This window comes from Cyprinus carpio, chromosome B9, assembly GCF_018340385.1.
Source record: "Cyprinus carpio isolate SPL01 chromosome B9, ASM1834038v1, whole genome shotgun sequence".
Taxonomy (NCBI): Eukaryota; Metazoa; Chordata; class Actinopteri; order Cypriniformes; family Cyprinidae; genus Cyprinus; species Cyprinus carpio.
In genome coordinates, this window is record NC_056605.1 from 17,669,664 (window position 1) to 17,692,470 (window position 22,807).

The 22,807-nt window shown below is 37.1% G+C and overlaps 2 protein-coding genes, 1 long non-coding RNA gene and 1 pseudogene across 4 annotated transcripts in view; 1 reads left to right on the forward strand and 3 right to left on the reverse strand.

The window, feature by feature from the left end:
- LOC109111021 (ubiquitin-conjugating enzyme E2 E1-like) overlaps positions 1-3,669 on the forward strand; it is a 164,009-nt gene extending 160,340 nt beyond the window's left edge. For both annotated transcript variants that reach the window (XM_042731244.1, XM_042731243.1), the window contains 6 exons: positions 400-536; positions 1,742-1,866; positions 1,997-2,142; positions 2,395-2,497; positions 2,879-3,015; positions 3,528-3,669. In XM_042731244.1, the coding sequence (XP_042587178.1) occupies positions 400-536; positions 1,742-1,866; positions 1,997-2,142; positions 2,395-2,497; positions 2,879-3,015; positions 3,528-3,648 (769 nt within the window). In that variant the 3' untranslated portion in view covers positions 3,649-3,669. The remainder of the gene's footprint in view (positions 1-399; positions 537-1,741; positions 1,867-1,996; positions 2,143-2,394; positions 2,498-2,878; positions 3,016-3,527) is intronic.
- Positions 3,670-5,350: 1,681 nt separating this feature from the next.
- Positions 5,351-9,048, reverse strand: LOC122138350 (leucine-rich repeat flightless-interacting protein 2-like). Its single transcript, XM_042730431.1, has 4 exons — positions 8,938-9,048; positions 5,795-5,874; positions 5,577-5,681; positions 5,351-5,461 (listed from the first exon to the last, which is right to left on the reverse strand). The coding sequence occupies exons 1-4, from the start codon at positions 9,008-9,010 to the stop codon at positions 5,351-5,353; spliced, it is 369 nt and encodes a 122-aa protein (XP_042586365.1). The 5' UTR covers positions 9,011-9,048.
- Positions 9,049-13,120: 4,072 nt separating this feature from the next.
- LOC122138351 lies at positions 13,121-14,836 on the reverse strand (annotated as a pseudogene).
- A 171-nt stretch (positions 14,837-15,007) lies between these two features.
- Positions 15,008-15,287, reverse strand: LOC122138487. Its single transcript, XR_006155617.1, has 2 exons — positions 15,222-15,287; positions 15,008-15,084 (listed from the first exon to the last, which is right to left on the reverse strand). It is a non-coding gene; the product is annotated as an uncharacterized LOC122138487 (long non-coding RNA).
- Positions 15,288-22,807: the final 7,520 nt, after the last annotated feature.

The window sequence follows — 22,807 nt, forward strand, 5'->3', positions numbered from 1 at the left end:
TCCAGGTGGATGCTGCACACTGGTGGTGGACGAAGAGACTCTCCTTCACAATGTAGAGTGCTTAAAACAGCAGAAAAGCTTATATTGCTTTATCTTTGGTATCTCCTCTGTAGACATCTTGAGTAAAACAGCACTATATTTAACGAAGCAAAACACCTGAACCGAAAGTGATGACCTGTTTTCATGTAGTGTGGAAGTTTGTTTGCGCAAAATTACCATAATTACAAAATTACGACAATTGTTATAATTAAAAAAAAAAACACACACATATGGTTATTTTCTGAAAAAAATTCTAGTAAATATTCCCAAAGTACACACTCTTAACATGTTATAGGGAATATCATGGTAGCCTAACTATTTTTATACTACATACTAATATACAGTTAATTTCCTTATTAGTGTATTAAAAAAGAAGATACGAGAATGCAAGTCAGGCCGCTTCATGGAGAAAGAGAAACGGATCATAGAAGAACTGAAAAGTCTTCACTGTGATCCCCATCCATTTTGTTCTGTGTATCCCTCAGAAACCGACTTCAGTAAGTATGATCAGTTAATCTTTTACAATATAGTATGTAGTCTAAAATGTACATTCTCTAACCGCTAGGGATGTAACGATTCACTCAACTCACAATGCGATTCACGATTTTGATTTCACAATTCGATTCACAATTTATTTATTTTTTACAAATTGAGATTTAAGACAAATTATAAATTAAATTTGTCCTTTTCTTATTGCTTGGACAAAATGCTGCACGTTTCTTTGTGAAAACAAAATAAAAAAATACAAAAATATAACAATAAATCAATTGCACATTATTTCTCTTTTATTGTTTCTATATTCCTCATTTGTGAGTAACTTTTTGTTGCTTTGGATAAAAGCGTCTGCTAAATAACAAAATTTAAATATATTGTAGTAAATAACAAAACTAAATTGAAACTTTAAAACAAGCCCCAAATCAAATAAATAACACAAAATAAATCTCTTCATATGAACAAAATTAAGGCTTTGTCTGTGATCTTTCCATTTAAAATTTTATTTTAAATTAGAGACAACCACTGCATTTTAATCATGATCCAAACAAAGATGCTGCATACATGCAACATGAGCAGTTTTTAATCTAAATTGGATTGTATAATTTCAAAATTTGAAGCAAAAACAGAATTGTTTGACTTCAGTTTTGTGAAACTATACAAAACAAATATCTGCATGAAACCAAAACGGCAGACAAGCTGAACGAGACGCAGATTCACTCTCTGCCAGCAGGTGGCGCTTAAAGCGTTTCCTTGGTTTCAGCTGTAAACAAAGCAGTGCTGCACTTATGAACTGTAATATGCATTATACAGAGGCAAGATAAAAAGAAAAATACCATCTAAACTTTTCTAAAGACAGTAAGTTCCCCTCAGACATAATTTATATAAACTCCTACCCCTAATTGAATCGCGATTTGTTTAGCATCTCAACCGATTTGAATCGTCACATATTTGACTTGATTTTCAAAAGGTTAATCTTTACATCCCTACTAACCACCTTACACTTCCTGTTTATGGGTAGAGGCTTCTTTGATCTGTATTGCTCACATAAACAGCCATAATCCTCAAAACCCTGGTAACGCATGAATTGGTTTGAGTATCTGCCACTTGATCTTCGGATATAGTATCAGTTGCTTCCTCTAATTAAATGTAGTCAAAGTTACACACAAAACTAAAATGTACAATAAAGTTATGCATTTAAATTTTCCAGCTTTTTGGAGGATTGTCATGAAAGGACCACCTGAAACTCCCTATGAGAATGGAACCTTTGAGCTGTATTGTCAGTTTGGCCGTGATTATCCAGTGAAACCACCTGTTGTCCGGTTCTATACTCCTGTATCCTTCGCCTTAGTGTCCCAGTAATTTTCAGAAACTGATTTCTGTTTTTGATTAATATATTAAGAGTAGAGTGCAGAACACCTTAGCATTTTGTACTCAAATTCTAAAATTCTTGACTGCAGTATAGATTTACCATTGCAACATCAACAGTGTGGGAAGGATTTGCCACCACATATTTGATCGAAACTACTCAGCTGATGTTACTATGAGAGAGATCTTGGATGCTGTACATGGACTTCTGATACTTCCAGAGGCAGAAGATCCATTAGACAGGTAGCCTCTTATTCTTCATCTGGGTGTTTAATTTTTTTCATTACCATTTTAAATCTCAAAGTTTTTTTCTTATTATTCAATGGACTTAACAAATCTAATATAATCAGAACAGAGATGAAAGCTTATTCAAGTTGTAAAATGCATTACATTATTTAGCACTTATCCAATTCTAAATAATGTAATAAACTTAAGGATACAATAAATAATGAATGAATACATGTATTTTTGTCCACTGTCTTATCGTATCTTCAGCATATTGGCAGAGGAATTCCTGACTAGCAAAGAAATCTATGAGCAGGCAGCTAAAGATGACACTGCAGTAAACGCATCTCAGTCCATGGAATCCATTGAAATGGTAAATTCTTTTTCATTCAGTTATTACCAATAAATGATGCCCATAATTTTGGTCAAAGAGGAATCATGTTTATGAATGTGTGCTGTCTACAATCATACAGTTTTTAAATGTCTTAAGCACACATAAAATATATATTTTTAAAGACAGTTAAAATATGAAATTAGAATATAGAAAGGTACTTGAGCAGCCCCCTTCTCAATATTTCAACAGGTTAAAATTATATTTAATAATGTAGCAATCTGAGCTCTGTACACTTGTAGTAGATTAAATTGTGAATAATTCCTATGTGAACATATTTGTTAGGATATTATCCTGTTTTATATTTATTTAAAAAAATTCACCAATGATTATTTATTTTTCGCATTTCAATCTACTTTTCAGCAATACATAGGTGAGAGCAGTGTTCAAGTGCCTCCTCATCTGGTATGTCCCTTGTCAGGGAAGATATTCGTTGATCCCGTCAAGGCCAAAGGTGGATGTGTGTACGAGCGAAGAGCCATTGAGGAATATCTTAAAACGTAAGATTCATTGGAATAATCTCTTTAAAAAAAGTGCATTTGTATTACATTGATAATTTGTGTTAGTGCATTGAGAGTTCAGAGTTGGGTGCTCAGAGAGGAATTGTTTTGTTTCTTACTGTTCATGAGGAATTGCACCATTGAGGTACATAAAACATTTGGGAAATTGAGTTTACTCCTTGAGGAAATGTTGTACTATATCAAGGTGCCTTTCACCCATTTTCTAAATGAAACTAAGATTTGTAAAAGACGGTGATGACGAATGTGAATAACAGGGTTCCTTACTAGACCGAGGCCCACAGACAAGCTATTTTCATAATCTATAATATTATCATAGCAATGCTGTATGGTAATGAAATGCTATTAAAAAGGATGCTGTCTTGCTTGCTCAGATAGGTGTCTGATCCACCTGAGGTGGTTATCAAAGGATGTCTTTCATTTTATTGTTGTCTTCTATATTGAGGAGGTGTATAGTAGAAATATAATAGTTTTTTTTTAAAAAGTTTTTGCAGGAACAATAATGATCCATTTACAGGGAAGCCACTTAGTTGCACAGATCTTACTCCAGATAAGAACATGAAAAAGTCTGTTGTGGAGTATCGTACATCCCAGATAGAGGAAACAGATCCCTAAAAAGGGTAGATATTGTTTTGGCAGTGAACCATAATAACCACAAAAAACACACAATAATATTCATCATATTCATACTCTTTTAAACAACTTACAAAACTTCACATATATAAAAATTACAAAAACAACACAAATCAACCTCATATCATTTTGTTCAGTTTCTTTATCTTCACTTATTGAAATATTTATCTAATTTAGAATTTTGAAGTTATAGAAGAGGTTATAATGGAAAAAAATCTTTGATTTCTTTAATTCACAAATATACTACATTTTCAAGAAAATTTAAAATAGACATTAAAAGAAGTCAACTGTGAGAAAACTGGTATGTATGAGAGGTAGACTTGCTGTTTTATTTCACCAATGTTATTTAGGTTTAAGGTGTGTTAAATAGACATTTTCCATATCAACCTGTTAGACTTGGTTGCTTTGTTTATATGTATTCAGAGGTTCCAAATAAAGTACGTATGTATGCATGTTTGTATTTTTATATTCATGTCACAAATGCACATGGCACACGTTTAGAAAACGTTTCATAATTTCTTTGGTTCACAGTACACTGGCTCTTCAGTGTTGGTGTCACTGTGTTAGGTTAGGTGACTGTATATACAGACAACTGATTTTTTTATTTATTAAAATTGACATTTTATTGCAGATCATAATTCATACAGTTTTCATAAAGTTAACCTACAAATGATTTAAAGCATTGTAAACCTGGTGGAGCCGCCTCTCATCCAGGCAGGTGATTAATAAATGGTGCTTGTGTTCAACAACAGTCTTCAACAATTAATGCTTCTGATCACATCATTCCTCATAACTGGTTTGGACAGGATGAGACTGTTCTGAATCTTCCAGGCTTTTTCATCACCTGGAGGTTTGTTAATGTTTAATCTTGTCAGAGGCAACAACACCAAAAGTTGCTGCTTAGCCTGAAATCCTTGAACAACTTCCTGATTTGTGTGATTGAGTTGTCAGTGTCAATGCAACAACAAAATTTACTAAGAATCAGTATTCATCCTCTTATGTTACACTGGTCTTTCAGCATGTTAGGAAGACCATTATAGACAATTCACTAGAGGATTTTTTTTTTTTTTTAAGAGACCTCAATATATCTCCAGAACCTTTGGCTTCAGATACACAAGGAAGATCTAGATTACTCAATAGCATTAAAATATATTTGCGAGTGGAACACATGAAAGCATCAAACACGCACAATCACACATACTCATCTGTCTTGTCCTAGTGAAGCAACAGGTTTCTTTAACCAAACAAATGGTTATCCAGACTTCCTAGAGCTGGACAACAAGTCCTGATCTTCACATCCCGAATTCCATAGAGTATCTTTTAAGATCCTTCTCCAAATACATGTAATCTCAGGCAGCCTTGCACGTTACACTCAAAAAAATTCAGCAACATTCACGTGACAATTACCATTCTAACTTTTTGAACTACAGTGTTTGTGCTTTTGAATGAGGCACACTAAGAGTCTTCCTGCATCCTTCAAAAGTCCTGATTGGGTTCTCCAAAGATGAAGAACTCAACCTAAATGGATAAACAGGAAGAAATGGCACGGTTGCAGGATATAATGTAGCAGGGTTCTCATGGGCTTGTTTATAGTTTTATCAACTTTGCTTAAGGTGCAGAACGATGGGAAATGGATAGGCAGTGGAGGTGAATTCTGGCAGATTATGGGACAGATCTGAAACTATTAGGGAGTTGTTGCTGTTGGCCTATTATAACTCTTCATCTTCTCCAGCCTTTTCGAGAGGTGGCTGTTACTGGATTCCAACTCTTCAATCTTGTCCAGTGCAGAGCGCAACTACCATGAAAAAAAATAGTTGAGCAAGCCATTCATTTTATTATATGTACATGTAAGTATAACTTTGTATAAATTTTTGTTTTTTGATGAAAGCAGAGCTGTTAGGCTTTTGTACCTCTCGCTGCAGTTTGCGTTTTTCAGCTTTGAGTTCGTCCTCCACCTTCTCTGCATTTTCAGATGCAGCTTTGTAACGGGTCACATGACCCTCAAGCCTTGTGACCTACAACATGAGTTTCAATTAAAAGCACTTTAAATGTTTCACTTTTTCATATTTTAGAAGAGTAAAATGAGTTACAATTATTAATAGTAATGAAATATACTAAAAGAACTCACATTCTGTTCAAGTGCTGTGACTTCTTGCTCTGATTTGACAAGCTTAAATTTGAGGTCATTGATTTGTCTGTTTGCATCCCCTGAAATAAGGAACATTTAAAAATAAGTTTTATTTATAAAGTGCCTTTCCCATGATCAAGGTCACTGTACAAGGAGAAAATACATAAACACAAATTTAATCATAAATTCATGTGATGGTATACAGTGCATACGTATAAATACAGAACAAAACCAGAAAGCACAACACAAATATCCAGTAGTTTCACAGCAAAACATTAAATCAGAAGCCGGCTGGAAATACTGTAAGAAGCGACAGGTTTTTAGTTGGGATATGAATGATAATATAGTTACGGTGTCGCAAAGAATTGGTGGAAGAGAATTCCAGTGTTTCGGAGCTACAGCACTGAAAGATCTACCACCCATTGATATGAGATGAAACGAGATACAGTAAGAGGGTCTGAATCCGATGAATGAAGAGAGAGAGAAGATCTATAATAGTGCAGCAGTTCAGATAGATAATGGTCCATGAAGACATTAAAAAGTTAAAAGAATTTTATACTGAATGCAGGCAACCAATGTAGATTATATATGTATATATATATAATATATATATATATATATATATATATATATATTTTTTTTTTTTTTATTTATTATTTTTGACTTGATTGATGACTCTAACGGCAGAGTTTTGAACATACAGAACTGTAGCTTAGTAATAGAGAGAGATGTGCTTGTAGCTGCAAAGCAACCACTTTTTCAAGCAGTTTGGAAATGAAAGGGAGATTAGATATTTATCTGAAGTTATTCAGAACAGATGAATCTAGTACAGGTTTCTTTTAAGATGAGAGTGACCACAGCCATTTCTGTCGATTTGTGCAACCCTGTCAGATTTTGCTACCTCCCATTAAAACAGTAGGTATAACAATTCAATAACGAAAAGTGCTACAGATCAAATCGTGGTTTATTAACATCTACACCTACCCTAAACCTACCATTACAGTATTGCAAATACAGTATTTGTGTTATTAGTGGTTGTGGTTAGAAGGGATACAGCTACGGCCGGAAACCAAAAATAATTTGTTTTATATCCATTATCTATTAGATTGTGTTTTAATAACATCTACATCTACCCCAACCGTAATCCTACCGCTTACAGTAATGCAAATACAGCAATTATTGTTGTTCAGTATGAGAAAAATTACTCAATACATGAAGTATGCATGTGCAGTAAGGCCTGGTAGGACAATCTGACAGGTAGGATAAAATGGAAGGACACTGGACCACATTTCTCAACATCTGAGGTCTTATGTGCTCTGGCAATAAACCAAGGCCCATATTCACAAAACATTTTATCTTACCACTAAGAGTTCTCATAAATAGCAGTAAAAGTTTTTAGCTAAGAGTTTTTTCTTAAAACCATTCACAAAGCTGCTGAGACAAACTTACTAAGGAATAGACAGAAGTCTTAAGCTAAGAGTAAGGGCGGGGTTGACCTTGTTGCTATGGATGATCTCAGCGTACTTACTAACTATGCACACAGTGATTGGCTGATAGTCTCTGTCAGAGATTTATTCACAGAAATATTGTAGAGCACAATATTATGTTGCCATATTCAAATAAAGTTTTCACTAATTAAACAAGTAGGTAGGCTATATATTCAGCTAATTGTCAGCCTCTTATATATATGCTTCTCATTAACAATTAGTCAATATGCATTAGGGCTGCCCTCGACTAAAGATTTTTCTGGTCAACTAGAAGTCTTTCATTTTAAGCATTAGTCGACTATTAGTCACACTTTTATTAACAAATCATGTAAATCATAATAATGAGCCTTTAATTGGCTACATAGCCTAATAAGCGCTCAAGTGCATGCAAAAAAGGCTTGCCACAGCACACCGGCAAATAAAATAATTATGAATGTTTTAGGGAAAAAAAGCAAGCACTGCATTAACGTTTTAATTTATTGTAACGTCGTAATTTATTGTTACACTAGTGCTTTCTGTTTTCGGTTTAAGAGATGAAGTCTGCGACAGTAACTCATCTCCGCAGCACCTGCATGTTTCATACAGATTACATAATGTGAGAATATTTGTTTTCTGTTTGAATTGGTTCATTTAAAAGTTTCCCTCTCTAGATATATTTTTCATGTCTGTAATAAGGCAAGCATCCACAGAGTTTCGAAGTGACATGCTCAAGTTCACAGAGTTCAAGACGACAGAAAGCGCAACATTTCGTTGTTATTCTGAGTGCACATGAATAAATGTAGTGCACCCGAAACCGTCTTGTGAGCTCTACAGATACAAAAGATGCAGTACTCTTATCTGTATGACCAAAAATGACAAAGTATTTTAAGAGCAAATGATCGCAGCGGCGACTCCATCTGTCATGCAGTAGCCCAAGCGTGCTACTGTCCAGCTTCCACACTCTGCACAAACACTGGATTGGGCTGCCATGTAAAGTTGCTACTACATACATATCTCAGATGATAAGCCATATTTGAGGTTGATGAATGTTAGGTGAGCATATGGATGTCCTGCTCAGTGTACTATATTACCACATAGACCAGCCGTTAACGATTTGTCTGTCATGGACTGAGTGATTTTGCCACTTCATGTGGAATTTTTTTATTTTTTTCTGCAACTAAGCGCCTAATAAAATTTTGGTAATATGCATATAAACAGCTTTTTAATTAGCAGAATAACCATGGCTGATAGTAAGACATGCAAACATAAAAGAAAACCAAACTGGACGCGAGAACAGCTATATATTAAGAATATAATCAAACATTTAGAGTTGGGATAACCTCCAAACCAAATTAATTAGAAAAAATTTTTCTAGAAATGTTTATATTCTGAGGTAGATTGCTGGCAACAGCCATTTTAGGATACTTCAGATTTGTTCTTAGTGACTTAGGAGTCCTCTTCACTGCTCCTAACGTTTCACAGATTTAGGAGCTAATTTTAGCGCTAAAACGCTTTGTGAAATACTCTTAGAGCAAAAATTTAGGACTCCTAAATTTAAGACTGATGCCCACTATTTTTACGATTTTCTCCTAAATCGGCAAGTTAAGAGCTACTTTTAGCCTTAAGATGTTTTGTGAATATGGGCCCTGTTCAAAATGATTGCAGGCAGTTTCTTACTCTGTATATCCATGATGTTGGAGTCAGCACCGTTCTCCAGCACATCTCCCTGTGGGCTGGATGAATCCTCCATACCATTCTTCTGTTTCTTCTGCTCAAGCTGACCTTTCAATCTCAAAAAAACAGAAAATCATGCTCCTCCATGCTTGTAATGGCACAAAATGAGGATAAAGTCAATGTAAATTACTGTAACTGCCAGCAGCACACCTGCTCTATTAGGTTTTCCCTCTCATCAACCAGTTTTCGCAAGCGAATTTCTGAAAAGCAAGTTAAACAGATAGACCATTAGACAACAACCAACATTTTTTTTCTTGCAGGTTTTTTTTTTTTTTGGGGGAAAAACAACTGTATATCCACTTCAATATAATAACCACTTTTGGGACACGTTAAACATCTAAAACATGTCTTTTGCAATAATAAAATATTACATTCTCATGTTAAAACAAATTCCAAGGTTAGACAGGAAAGATTTCACATACCAGGGGTGGGAGGAACCAAAGGCATGGAGGGGGAAGCAGTCAGGGCATGCAAAAAGTGAGGCTATCCTATGCTGGGATGTGAAGGATGAGGATGGGCAACATGCAGAAACTTCAGTGACCTCAAAAGTCAAAATCTCTTAGCCGTTCACTCAGTCTGTACATCTATTACATGACAGTGTTTTTCCATGCAAGCTTACTTGAGGTTTTGTGATGCAATGAATGTGTGACATACTATAATTCATGGCCTAAAAAATAAAACTTTCATGACTTAAAAATAAGTCAATCTTATCTGAAGTGGTTTAATTAAATGTCCTCTATCAATATAGAATAAAAATTTACACAATCAATAAACAATAGTGTAAAACAAATATTTTTAATTGCTTAAGTTTTATTTTTAAAAATACATGGTTCACTTAACAAACATTATGTCTCAATGTTCCAACATACCATCTTCACCAAACAGAATCAAATATTTCCATTTTTTTTCTCAAAATCATATCTCCCAACAAATAAATTGTAAAAACAAAAAATAACTTTGCTCCAGTCAAATTCTTAGAGGACTGTTTAATAAGGTTGCACACAATAACATTTTTTATTTATCACAATTTTAAAACATAACACCAATTTAAACAAAATACATTTACAGGTCCTTTGTTTCCGAAAACATTTTAATTAAGAAGTTGCCAAACATGACTGCAGCACAGACAGAAAGCTGATCATTTGTATTACTCATTGTATGAGAAACATTTTATTCATGCTCATGTAAAATTTCATAATAATATGACACTTTATACCCATTACTGATAGCATTCAATGAGTAATTGGTTTGGGGATTTTAAATACTGTTTGAACTAATTTCAAGTGTTCTTTCTGTATTGTTAATCAGGTTTAAACATGTATAAAATGTTTGCTGAAAAAGATGCAAAGGACTGATAATTGGGATTGACTGCAAGATATGTTTGGTTATTTTAGGGTTCTCTGAAGTAATGGTCCCAAAATAATTTCATTAGGACCTACATAAGTGCAAAAATACTTTTTCAATTGAAGATGCTGAGAAGAGACTCAGCAATGTCCTGTCTATTAAGACATTTTACATTCTTGACTTTCCCCCTTGCCCTTCCCCTTTCCCTTTCCCACTTTTTTTAGATTCTTTTCTTTCATCTTCCTTGTTTCTTTCCGTGGTTGCCTTCTCAAACTTCCTGATCTCCTGAAATACTTGACAACTTGTTTCCTTGTTGAATGGAACTATTCAAACTCCTTGCCACCATTTCCTTTCTCCATCTCTGAGAATCAGATTAAACTCCTCACTGAGCGTCACATTTTCTGATGCCTGCTGAGGCTCCTCAAACTGCATCTTCTTTATTTCCAGAGGTATCATGCTGCTGGTCATTAGGTTTTGACTTCCACTGCTGATTAGGCTGTCCTCTGTTAAACATCCTTTTCTATAACTGTTGTTGTTTGTGGGTTTTCTGTGTCTTGTCCATCATCTTTCTGCTCTTTTGGCTTTGATGCCCTGATCTGCAAGTTCTAGATGTTCTTTTTTGAATTTTGTCCTGGTCATCGGGTGACATTGCTTTGGTATTCCTGGCCTGGCTCTTCTTGGACATCATCTTTGAAAAGAATACCTTCCTCTTTTGGCTGATCTAGAAGTTTTTAGAGGGGCATCTGATGATGCTTCAAGATCCATTTCATCAAAATCAAACGATTCTCCTTCATCTTCCTCTTCCTCATCTTCTTCCTTGAGCTCTTGAGCAGCCACATCTGACTTTACCAGAAGGTCTTCTCCATCTTCAGGCAGTTTGCACTTCAAGCTGATTTTGGATCGATCTTTCCTCCCCCATCTTTTTTTTCAACCTTGGGTTCTTGGTCAGAAGAATCTGAATCTCCAATTGATTCCTTAATTGCTTCATTTGGGACAGAACAGGTGATCCTCATTACAGCCTGAACCTGTGTTTCAAGTAAAGGAGCGTGTGGTCAACAATGGCTTCCATCAGACACATTTTCAGTAGGCACTTTAAGGTTTTCTTTATCCAGATCATTCTTGTCTCTCAACCTCTTCCTGGGTCCAATTCTGATCCAATACTGTCTTGGGTATCAGACACTTTTTCAGTAGGAGGTTTACGGGTTTCTTTATATCCAGATCAGCTTGTCTCTCAACCGCTTCCTGGTCCAATTCTGCTTTAAATATTGTCTTGGGTATCAGACACTTTTTTTCAGTAGGAGCTTTAAGGTTTTCTTTATCCAGATCATCTTGTCTCTCACCTCTTCCTGGTCCAATTTCGCTTCATATTGTCTGTGGGTATCAGACACTTTTTTCAGTAGGTGCTTTAAGGTTTTGCCTTCTTTATATTTCTTTATCCAGATGAGCGTCTTGTCTCTCCGCAAACCTTTTTTTTCCTGGTCGAATTCTGATCCAATACTGTCCTTGAGTATCAGACCACTTTTGTCAGTGGTGATTTAAGGGTTTGTGCTTTATTCCAGATCATCTTGTCGCTCAACCTCTTCCTGGTCCAATTCTGATCCAATAATGTCTTGAGTATCAAGACACTTTTTCAGTTGGTGCTTTAAGGGTTTCTTTATCCAGATGATCTTGTCTCTCAACCTTTTCCTGGTCCAATTCTGATCCAATACGGTCTTGAGTATCAGACACTTTTTCAGTTGGTGATTTAAGGTTTCTTTATTTCCAGATCATCTTGTCCTCTCAACCTCTTCCTGGTCCAATTCTGATCCAATACTGTCTTGAGTATCAGACACTTTTTTCAGTTTTGGTGCTTTAAAGGGGTTTCTTTATCCAGATCATCTTGTCTCTCAACCTTTTCCCTGGTACAATTCTGCTTCAATACTGTCTTGGAGTGTCAGACACTTTTTCAGAAGCAGGTTAAGGGTTTCTTTAATCCAAATCAATCTCGTCTCTCAAAATCTCTTCCTGGTCCAATTCCGCTCCACTGCTGTCTTTAAGTTGGTTTTTTCCATTGGCTGATCAATAGGTTGTTCCTTGATTAACCCTTTCAGCTTCATTTTCCACCTTCTCCATTACAGGGGAAGAGGGATGAGCAGAGTCATCTTGATTTTCAGGGTTAGTGGTCCCATCTCTATCAATGTTCTGGACATTTTCTTCCTGTTCTTCCACTTCACAGTTCAGATGACTCTTTACTTCCTTCATGTCTTCCGATGAAGATCTCTCAATTTCCTCAGAGCAGCTGATGGAACTCAACACCCCCTTCAAACAGCATCCATGGACTGAGCAGAAGGTTCGGATGAGGCAGTGAAGTCTCGGTTTCTGAAAGATACAAGATTCACAGCTACGGACTATAGCTTCAGAGTCAGGATTTGTTGAATCCTCAGTGTGTTCATCAATATTGTTTGCGGGGTTAGATATAACATTGCTGGACAGATCATCTGAAAGGATGCCATTGCTAGATTTAGGGCATCAAAATTTGAGTCTGAGTGTTTTAGAAATTCCTGCTAAATCAGCTTCATCTGTAACTAACAGAATTTTATCTTGAACATCATCAGCATTTATATTTGCGCTTGTTGTTTTGATACCATCCAATTCACTGGTTCTTTTTGCATCATGTGGGACATCTGTATTCATTGTTGTCTTGGATATATCATTCTCTAAGGGCTCCTGATGATTTCCTTCTAGATCACCTTCCGTTTTTGGTTTGGATTGTCTTCACTACAGACTGTTTCAGTCTTGTCATCTATCTTTGTGTCATTCTCTTGCTTGTCACTCTGTTTCTGCTTCTGCTTCTTTTGCTTGTTTTCTTCTTCTTCTTTTTCTTCTTTTTATGTGAAGCACTGGCACCTTGGGTTTTGGCAAGCTTCTCTGTTTGAGATGATTCTAACAGGCTCCTCTTTGAGTTCATCATCAAGCACAGCTTCACCAGGTTTATCAGGTTCATCATGGACAGAAGCAGAGACAGACTCTAAAGGGAGTTTTTCTTGTTTGATGACCTGACTAGGTTTGACACATTCACTCTCTTGTTGATCTGTCTCCAAATGTCCATCCTTGTGAAACAATGCACTCTAATTCCACTGTATTACCTCTTGAATCTTCTGGTATATGTTCCCTCAGATTTGAGCTCCTCCTTGGTTCTTGTTGCAGTTAGTTTTATCATCACCAACAGAACTTGGAGGTTCTTCAGGTCTATTCTCAAGCTGCTCTACACTCCGATTCTTTGGTCCCCAAGGTCCCCATTCTCATTTGCTTCTAAAGGTGCATTTGTAGAACTGAACTCTGCTGAAATCTGCTGATTCCCTGGCACCCCCATCATCCAAATCTTTTTGTTTGCTGGTCTTTACACACCTTCAGCTGATGAGTGCCTGGGAGATGATTGAGGTGTCAGTAGTTAAAATCTGCAGAATCCACTGAATATTTGGCAAATGTTTAGAGCAAGAAGAAAAAAGAAAGGGAAAGGAGAGAAAAAAAGGCTCCATGGCAAAGCTCTTAAACCCATAAAAACCAAAAGACCTGAAGGATGTCCCGAAGAAGAAAACCCCAAAGTAAAGTCAAGAACTGAACAAACTACTCTGCAATTCCTTCTCTTGATTTTGATTTTAAAATCAAGGATGTTGACATTTTTTCAGCAAATTTATAAACACTCATTCAGCAGAGTATTGGAATATGGACTTAAGAAAGAGACATGACTCTGTAGTGTTAACTTTCATTCTAGCTGTATATGCAAAGTGGATACAGGGAAGCAGGAAAGGGTGAGAGATGTTAATGTGACGGTGGCAGTTTGGTAGATTTGGCTTGAGCTGTAACAAGCTGAAAAATGCAAAGTGTCAAAGCTAAAACATGTTTGCATGCAATGAATGAAGCTAAGAAAAGAAGCTTACCTAGTACACTACTTCCCTCTCGGATTTCCAGCTGATGCAGTTTGAGAAATTCTGATCAGCCTTTCCGACTTCTTCTGTTTCTCCATTGGTGGCTGAGTCGAGTCCAAGGACAATGCCATGTTTCTGGAGAGCAAAACAGTTTAATATTAGTATACTTCTTATAAAAACAAATTCAGATTAAATTTAGATGCACTGGACCTAGATTTCTTATTTTTAAACATGTATTTGTAGATAATATAATTATGATCCTGTTCATTCAATCAGATTGAGTGTTAATGAAAGTCAGTCAGTCGATTTACATTATAGTATGGGGTCTTAGCATCTGTACATTACTAAAAAAAGAATATAAAGTTTTTTCGTTAGGAAAATTTGAGTGAGAAAAGACGTGAGCCCTAGTTTCAACCACACATATCAATACCTTCAAAATGTCTTTGAGCTGAACAACCTCATCTCTAAGTTCATCCCGCTCATTTTCGAATGGCATCAGAAAATTCCTTCTGCCTGCTTCTTCTAATGCCTGAACAGCACCAGAAGGGATTTGGCCAAGAGGAGAAAAGAAGGTGAAAGCAATGAAACATCAGTGCTGCAGACAACAAGAACAGTTTGGCAAAGACAGACAGCTTGTAGGAGGAAACAGATGTGGAATCTAGCTAATCTACAATTATATGTTTGAAAGATAAAATTACAATGAAAAATACAGTTTTTACAAGAGTTGGATACTGAGGGATCATACCCCAATTTTTTTATTCTTCCACTCAATAGTTTCCTGGAGGTCAGAAATCTCCCTAACATAGCCGTCTTGCTTGAGCCGTAATTGACGGATCTCCTATAGAGAGGTATTGTGCATGGAAGAAGGCCAAAGATGAAGGAAGAAGAAAAGCTGTTAAAGCAGATGGGCAGATAAGCCAAGCATTTGAAAAGGACAAAGGTTTAAGCACAGACATAAATACTACAATACTCCACAGTGAGAAGTTCTTCACTCTGTTTCAACGTCTCCTTCAGTTCACTGAACTGAAACTGCAGTATGCTTTATGAGCATGCTTCTCGTTCAAGGTCTCTAAAATATCAAACTGCCCTTTAGTGTATTTTTTATTTACCCTTTAAAATTGAATATTTAACAGTGTCATCACTGAGATTAAAGTACAAAAACAACCATTTGTACTCCATTCTATTTCAATAATAAAATGACAAAAAAAGTGAATACAATAAATAAAAAAATTAAATTTTTTTTTTTTGTTTTAAGCTTTCCAATTAAAAAGCACTCAGTATTTTAACAATCTATTAATTGTGGTTCGACAGCATAGTACAAAAAGAATTACTGCAACTTATTATATATGCACACACTGACTGTACAGACCTACACTTTTCCTCAAGCTCACGGCGTGTTTTCAAAGAGCATCTCCTCCAGTTCCATTAAAGAGTCTTTCAAAGTGTCCACTTCATACATCATATTGGTCTTCTCATTGTCCAGCTGTGCATTGGAGACCATGGCCTTACGGTACTTTTCCTCCACTTCCAAAAAGGGAATCCTTTAAAAAAGTCAGACACCACGATGAAAACCAGCAAACACTCAAAAAACACATGTCTGTGTATGCATTTCAATACAATACTCAACCTCTACATCAGTCTGAACACAAATTTTAAACTAAATTACTGAAGCGAGGATGTGTAACGATCTGTTTTTTTCTTTTTTTTGGAGAATAAGATAAAGTCAAAAGATGGAAGCAAGGCAGAGGAAATGAGGCTATAGACTAGATTCAGTAGATGTTTTTTTCATAAGACATATAAACATGCAAGACGACCAGAACCAGATAAGAACCAGAGACTAACATCATCTCATGATGTTTCTGATCAGCCACTCGCTGGTTAAAATGCACAAAATTTGTTGTTCGTTTGCCAGCCACTATCATATATAAATCAAACAAAGTAGGTTCTCGCTGGGCTTTTATCGACTGGCCACTGTCTTTAACCAGCCATGTACCTTGAGCTCTTTGAGGTTCTGCATGTGCTTTGCCTCCACATCTTGAATCTGATCCTTAAGCTCATGGATCTCCTGAATGAAAAAAAGCCTGAAGAGTGAGGATGAAGAGCAAGGATAAAAGGATGCAGTAGAGAAGAGCGCAATGGAAGGGTAAAGAACACCAGACTTTCAAATGAATTACTGTGCAAAAAAAAAACAAGTACAAAGCTGTAGAAAATAACAGTGAAGCAGATCGTAGAAGGTGGTCAGAGTCCTGCTCCTGAAGAGTTCAACACACAAAAATCTTCAGTTATATTGTTTTCAGGTGTGTTTGATTAATTTGCCCAATAAGTAAACAGCAAAAGCCTACCATGAAATCAATGTGGTTTCTATAAAACCGACTGCTTAAAATTTAAACTGGCCACAAGACAGAGAGAATCAGGACACACACACTTGATTTCCCTTATGGATGCTTCTGTGTCAGCAGAGATGGATGTATCGCCACTTCCTCTCCGTGAGGTACGTCCCACCAGAGAGGTAAGAGTGGCGCCAGAGATAGTTGACGCTCGTGGGATCCCTAAAAAATACAGCAAGTCATAGGTCACAATCCCTTGGTTATAGGGTTGATCATGAGAATATAGGCTTAAAAGGTAAAAAGATAAACAAATCGGCAAAAAAAAGAGAAAGTAAATTCACAAAACCTTTTTCCAAGTCGTCTCGCTCTAAATACTGTCATCAGCCTGTAAATAAAAAAAGATGAAAACACAGTCAATAGATTGTGTAGTCTTGCAAAAATCGAATCAAGCCATCGAGCCTCTTATTCATTCATTCAGATTCATGCTGTTCCTTGAAGACATGCTGTTAAAACAAAGTTTAGTAAAAAAGATATTTCCATTAGAGGAAGAAAATCAGTTCCCAGTCAAGCTGAAATAGGTTCAAACCACAATGATAGTATTTGATCAATAATCAATATGCAACCATCAAGCAATTCTGTAATTAACAGGGTGCTGCGAATAGGTCTTTTCAAAATAATCTTGAATTATAATATTAACAATTGGAAATTTCTATCAAGCATCAGACTTCTGTGGTTTTCTGCACATAACCACTTTTCTGAACACTGACCATCTCACATGCAGACCATCACCTCAATTCAACATGCCACTGCTTGTATGCATAAACACACACACACACACACACACACACACACACACAATTTTAAAATAGGGCAACAACCACCACGAATCACTAACCGAGTTTCCACTCTCATACCATGACAGACTCCCATTAACGTTTGGCAGGTCAGGAATTGAACAAACGGTCAAGGTCTCTAGGAGAGCCCATGATATATACTGAGAGCTGCGCATAAAACTAGCCACTGATCTGCTGCAGTCCTCCTGGAAACCACCAGATGGCAATCAATAACATCAATGCACGAGGTATTTCAGCTATTTGTGCAAGGTGCTCAAACTGTCCCAGTTTTAACAGTTGGCTTTTTTGCCTGCACCCAAAGAAAGAATGCACACAAACACACACATCACCTCAGATGTCCTTTCTTACACTGTTTAAGTAACGCAATCCTACTTAATAAGGTAAACATCAAGCAATTAAACAACTTAACTCTCAGACTAAAAGCATATTTATACACTGATTTAGCTAGAAAATAGAAACAACAATCAGTTCACACAGTGTACATGGATTAAGGTGCCATTAAAAGCAAAAGTCCCAAGCACTGGATGCCTGTAGCTGTAACTGGTATCTGTCACCGCGACGGAAAGCAACTTGTGAATATAAAATTGTGATCAGTACATGGATTCATCTCGGGCATCAGTGACCGTGAAGTGCTCACACCACTGGACCCTTCCACATGCAGAATGTGCTCTGGCCGACAGTCCTAGAGCTGGAGCCAAGGACACCCCTGAATTCATAGGAGCTAGAGGAACACACCACACCAACACACACCACACACACACACACCATCGACACACACACACACACACACACACACACACACCCACACCACACATGAAGAATTTGAAGAAATCAGAAAGAACGGCTCAAGAGAGACGTACGGATACAAAATGGATTTGAGGATGTCAGTACATTTCTGCCTGATAGTCAACTCTGCACATTCTGTTAAGAAGCTCCAGCATGCCCCTTGACAACATACATGCCCCCCCCCCTGCAATTGTCTAAAACCTCCTTGTTAGAAAACAAGCCTGGACATGAAATAATTAACATTCTAATTCTGTGCATACTGCATCTAAATGATTTTAACCTGAATTTTGTTAATTTCTTAAGATTATACATGAAGCTATTAATTTGAGAGACAACATGTGCATATATTTGTACTTTTTGGAATGGTTCTGTGGTACGGCAAATCAATTAAACCAAACCAAGTGAAATATAATAGTTTTCATATATATATAGTTTATGATGATGTACATATATATTTAAACAAAACACCTATAAAAATACTTTCCTTTTAAACATTCATTGTCAATTTTTACACCAAAAAATCTTTGATGTTTACTCAAAAGATACTATATGAATGAGACAATGTTTAAGATTGTCAGACTACACAAATAGTAAAGCACTTCTTAGTTTACAGAAATAACAAAACACATTCAAAGGCCGTTTTAAAAGGAATTCAAGCCTCCAGCCAACATGTTTAATGTGTAAAGCATACACAAGTATAGTTTGTTTGAGAATGACTAGATGGAGTGGCATTATAGCATATAATTATTATGCAAAAGAGAATATTACAAAAAACAACGAACAATAACAACACCACACTTGTTCGGTTCGGGACTTGCAGTCCACAGGTTAATAGGGTTGCAATTTTCATGCACAGCATTTACAGTTAGTCTATCATTCTTAAGCCACCGCGGCAATGGCGCGTCGAGCGCCACGTAGAGACTTTCCGCATATACAGAGCCTGAATGACCGAAAGATATAAACACCCGCAGAGAAGAAACAACATTTTTATCACCTCTCTCAAGCGCTTGAGGTACTTGCCACTGCTTTCCACTCTGTGCCAGAAATTTGAGCATACAAAACTCTCTGCCACACTCTCATTTCTCCTTTTGTATGCACACAAGATGTAACAATAGTCTTTCATCACATTCAGCTGCTCACATCCTTTTGATTTCTGTCAGGTTGGACGCGAAACGGTCTTTATAGAACTAGTATTAAAGGTGCAGTGGTCATTTTTCAAATTTTCTTCATTTTATCCTAGTGTAATATGCGAGATTGCTATTCATAGGCACCAAAACCCTCTTTTTAAAATGTCAACTGACTGATGAGCTAATAAAGTAGAAGTTGAATCAAGATCACAGGATCACAAAAAAATTGTGTTAAAAATTTTCAATATCCTACAAATAAAGAAGTATTGTAGTCATTTAAATAAACACAATGAGTTTTTGTCAAGTCTGGTTTGGGGAAAAAACTAAACAAAAAATACGACTTTAAAATTCCATCACAAACTTCGGACCGCTTAAGGACTAGCAAGTCCATACTCTTGCCCCCGATTAGACCGCGACCGCACACGAAGCAGCTTTAGTCAGTCCTCAGTTGTGTGTTTGTGGTCTGTGCGGGTTGAAGATATACTAATCCCAGATGACCTTCTGCCTGAAAGGATTCCAAAAAGGTCCCCCCCGTGTAACAGTCAGCCCCAGTGCTGCGCAGCCTCACACACCAATCTACCCCATAGCCACCACTCGCTCCCGGGATAGTGCTGTGGGGCAGACGGCGCGCGCTCGCGGTAACACGATGAAGGGCACGCACGGGCAGAAGCCGAAACGCGCTGTGCTCCCTCCTGTGTGTGCCCACAGCAAAGACACACACTAGAAGCACAGACGAAGAAGCGAAAAGCTGAACATTCAAACCTCAACAGAGACTGGAAAAGTGGAGAATAATACACGCTGACGGCAAAAAGGTGGGACCATGACAGGACAGAATAAATACAAGGAACTCAGAAAGAGGGGATTTAAACAGTCGAGATGGGCATACTCAGGAGAATGGCAAGGAAGCGGATATGAAGATGATACACGACCGGGTAGCCACATTGCTTATGGAAAGGGGCTTGAATAGTTTAGAGCTAGGGAATCAACTACTGCTGCCCTGTACGAGTTCTCAAGATGAATATGCGGCTTCACTAAAATGATGGCGAAGAGTAAATGTAGATGATTGAATGATGAACGATGAATCGCACAGAAGCGGGACGAGATGTACAGCTAGTGATGCAGCGGCGGAGGAAACAGAAAAATGATTGACGGAGGACCACGTATTAGAACCGTAAGTTGACCTATCCATAAAATGTGCAATGCAGGGGCATCATGCCTAGCTGAGGAATGTACTAAATGGGCTTTTTCACACTTGAAACTGTTCACCCAGGATCATTTTGTAACATTTTGCAATAATTATCTTTTGCATGTGCACATGTTTATAATCGACCAGGGTTGAGACGCCACAGTCACATATTGGCAGGTAATTCGGAGAGTAAAAAAAAGATGTCACAACCAACCATAGGGAAAACAAGTTTTGTGGTGACAAACAAGCCATTAATTTGGGCTACAATTCACATGATTAAAACTGTTATTGCCATAGAACAAACCTTATCTAGATTAATCATATATCTTATTTTCATTCTAAGTAACTACCCAAACGCTTACAGGTTATTCATTTGGTCTGCGTTGTCTGACGGACCGCGACAAACTGGTGGCATGCGGTTTTCTCAGCTTGATTGTTTTAAAACCTCTTAAAAACTAAGCAAACCAATCAGTCTGAACAGGTTGGAATACTCAACAAATCAGCTGAAAGTTGTTGTGTGTGTTTATTTTTTTGTGTGGTACAACCTAATGTATAGATTAAAGATAAGGCTGTTGCAGTTGCTCGGCAGATATGTATCATCGTAGTGATACAATGCTGCAAAATATTATATTTACACATAACATTTACTCAAATGAGAAATAATTTGAATATAAAATTAATAAAAAAATTGAAATTGTAAAATAAATGTATACTACAGATAGCAACTCTTGATTTTGTAATATCAATAAATAAATATTAAAATTAAAGTCACTTTAACGTTAAACACTTTTTTGCCAATGCTTAGCATAAAAATAAATAAATAAATTAGCCCACCCATATGTTATTTTTAAACAAATCCATCATGCTTTTTCAAAGACAGTGGTAATAACCACTCATGTTAGATATATTTTCATGTTAATCACAAAACGCGATGCCGGACTGAGACCCACCGACTGTTCTCTAAGACGGATCAAGCGTCTCAAGACGGGGAGCGAGCTCATTGCGTCTAAATCACTGAAGTCTGGAAGCTCTGCGCAACAAATAACAGAGTCCAGTGTTAAGCATATCTTCACCTCATCTGTACCACATCACACCAGGAGTTAGTCATACTGCTGCATCATGAACGTAACCACCTCAGACTCCTGGATGTCATAACAGGTGAGAACCAACACCACATAGTAATACTATTTATACCACAACAACACCATCACACACAAGTTATTTGGGCCACTAACCCGACTAGACAATGTGCTGAGATCATCATCAGTTATGTGCATAAGTGCTGCGAACGTACGGTTTTTGAAGAATGTTTCTTCTTTTTCTTGGACTTCTTATGATAGGAGGAGGCCTGGGGAAGCTGGACAGGATGGTGGGAAATGGAAGTAGGATTAAAACTGCAGAATTAACTGCTCACTACTTCATTGATGTGCACATGCCGGTGAAGAGTCAGACACCTAAAACAAAAATGTTATGGTCTCATATATGTTACATTTTGTATAAAATCCAGAAGACAAACCACTCCCCCGTTCCACACCCTTGCGTACATTTGATGAACACCAATTCAAAACATCATAAATGTAGCATCAAGTATTAGCTATACTTAGCTAGGAAACACCCACAGTGCAAAAGCAAAAATAATGCTTGTGAACTCAATTACGTGCTCATTTACTTTCACAGAACCTGAAAGTAATGGCCTGTATCCGTGCCCGAAAGAGCGATTTCCCCACCCTGAAGATTCTTACCACGCCAGAAAGCACCGCCGCATCAAATCCAACTGCCCAATTAAACAAAACCACCATCAGCATGAAGAACATTTTGGACTGTTATTTTATAACCTTAGAAAACACATAAGCGTACACACACTCATATACACCTACAACAAACCTCTGACCGACAGCACAGAAAGGTTTTATAGAGGTGTCAACTCCCATTCCTGGGACTACTGGCCCTGCAGAGTTTAGTTCCAACCCTGCTCCAACACACAAACCATGTATTTTTCAAATAAGCTTGAAGGACTTGATTAGCTGGATCAGGTGTGTTTAATAAGGGTCGGAGCATACAACCCAATATACAACACAAACCGAACCAGAAACATAACTTTAACTGTTTATATGAGGAACTATACAGTTACACTGATACTGACCCGTGTGATTGCTCCTGCCCCCCACTGACATCTGTTCTTCATCATCTGTTTCCTATGATGGACAAAAAAGGTCAAATTAGATGGAGTCCACAGTTATGTAGGATTTAAGACATAAAACTCATCACCGTGTGCATAAAC

Bases quoted from the DNA above. Each gene is read 5' to 3' on its own strand.
- LOC122138350 (XM_042730431.1), bottom strand. From the start codon at position 9,010: ATGGAGGATTCATCCAGCCCACAGGGAGATGTGCTGGAGAACGGTGCT. The intron at 5,875-8,937 runs GTAAGAAACTGC...TCCTTATTTCAG, and splicing joins CAACATCATGGATATACAGA to GGGATGCAAACAGACAAATC. The intron at 5,462-5,576 runs GTACAAAAGCCT...TTTTCATGGTAG, and splicing joins AACGCAAACTGCAGCGAGAG to TTGCGCTCTGCACTGGACAA.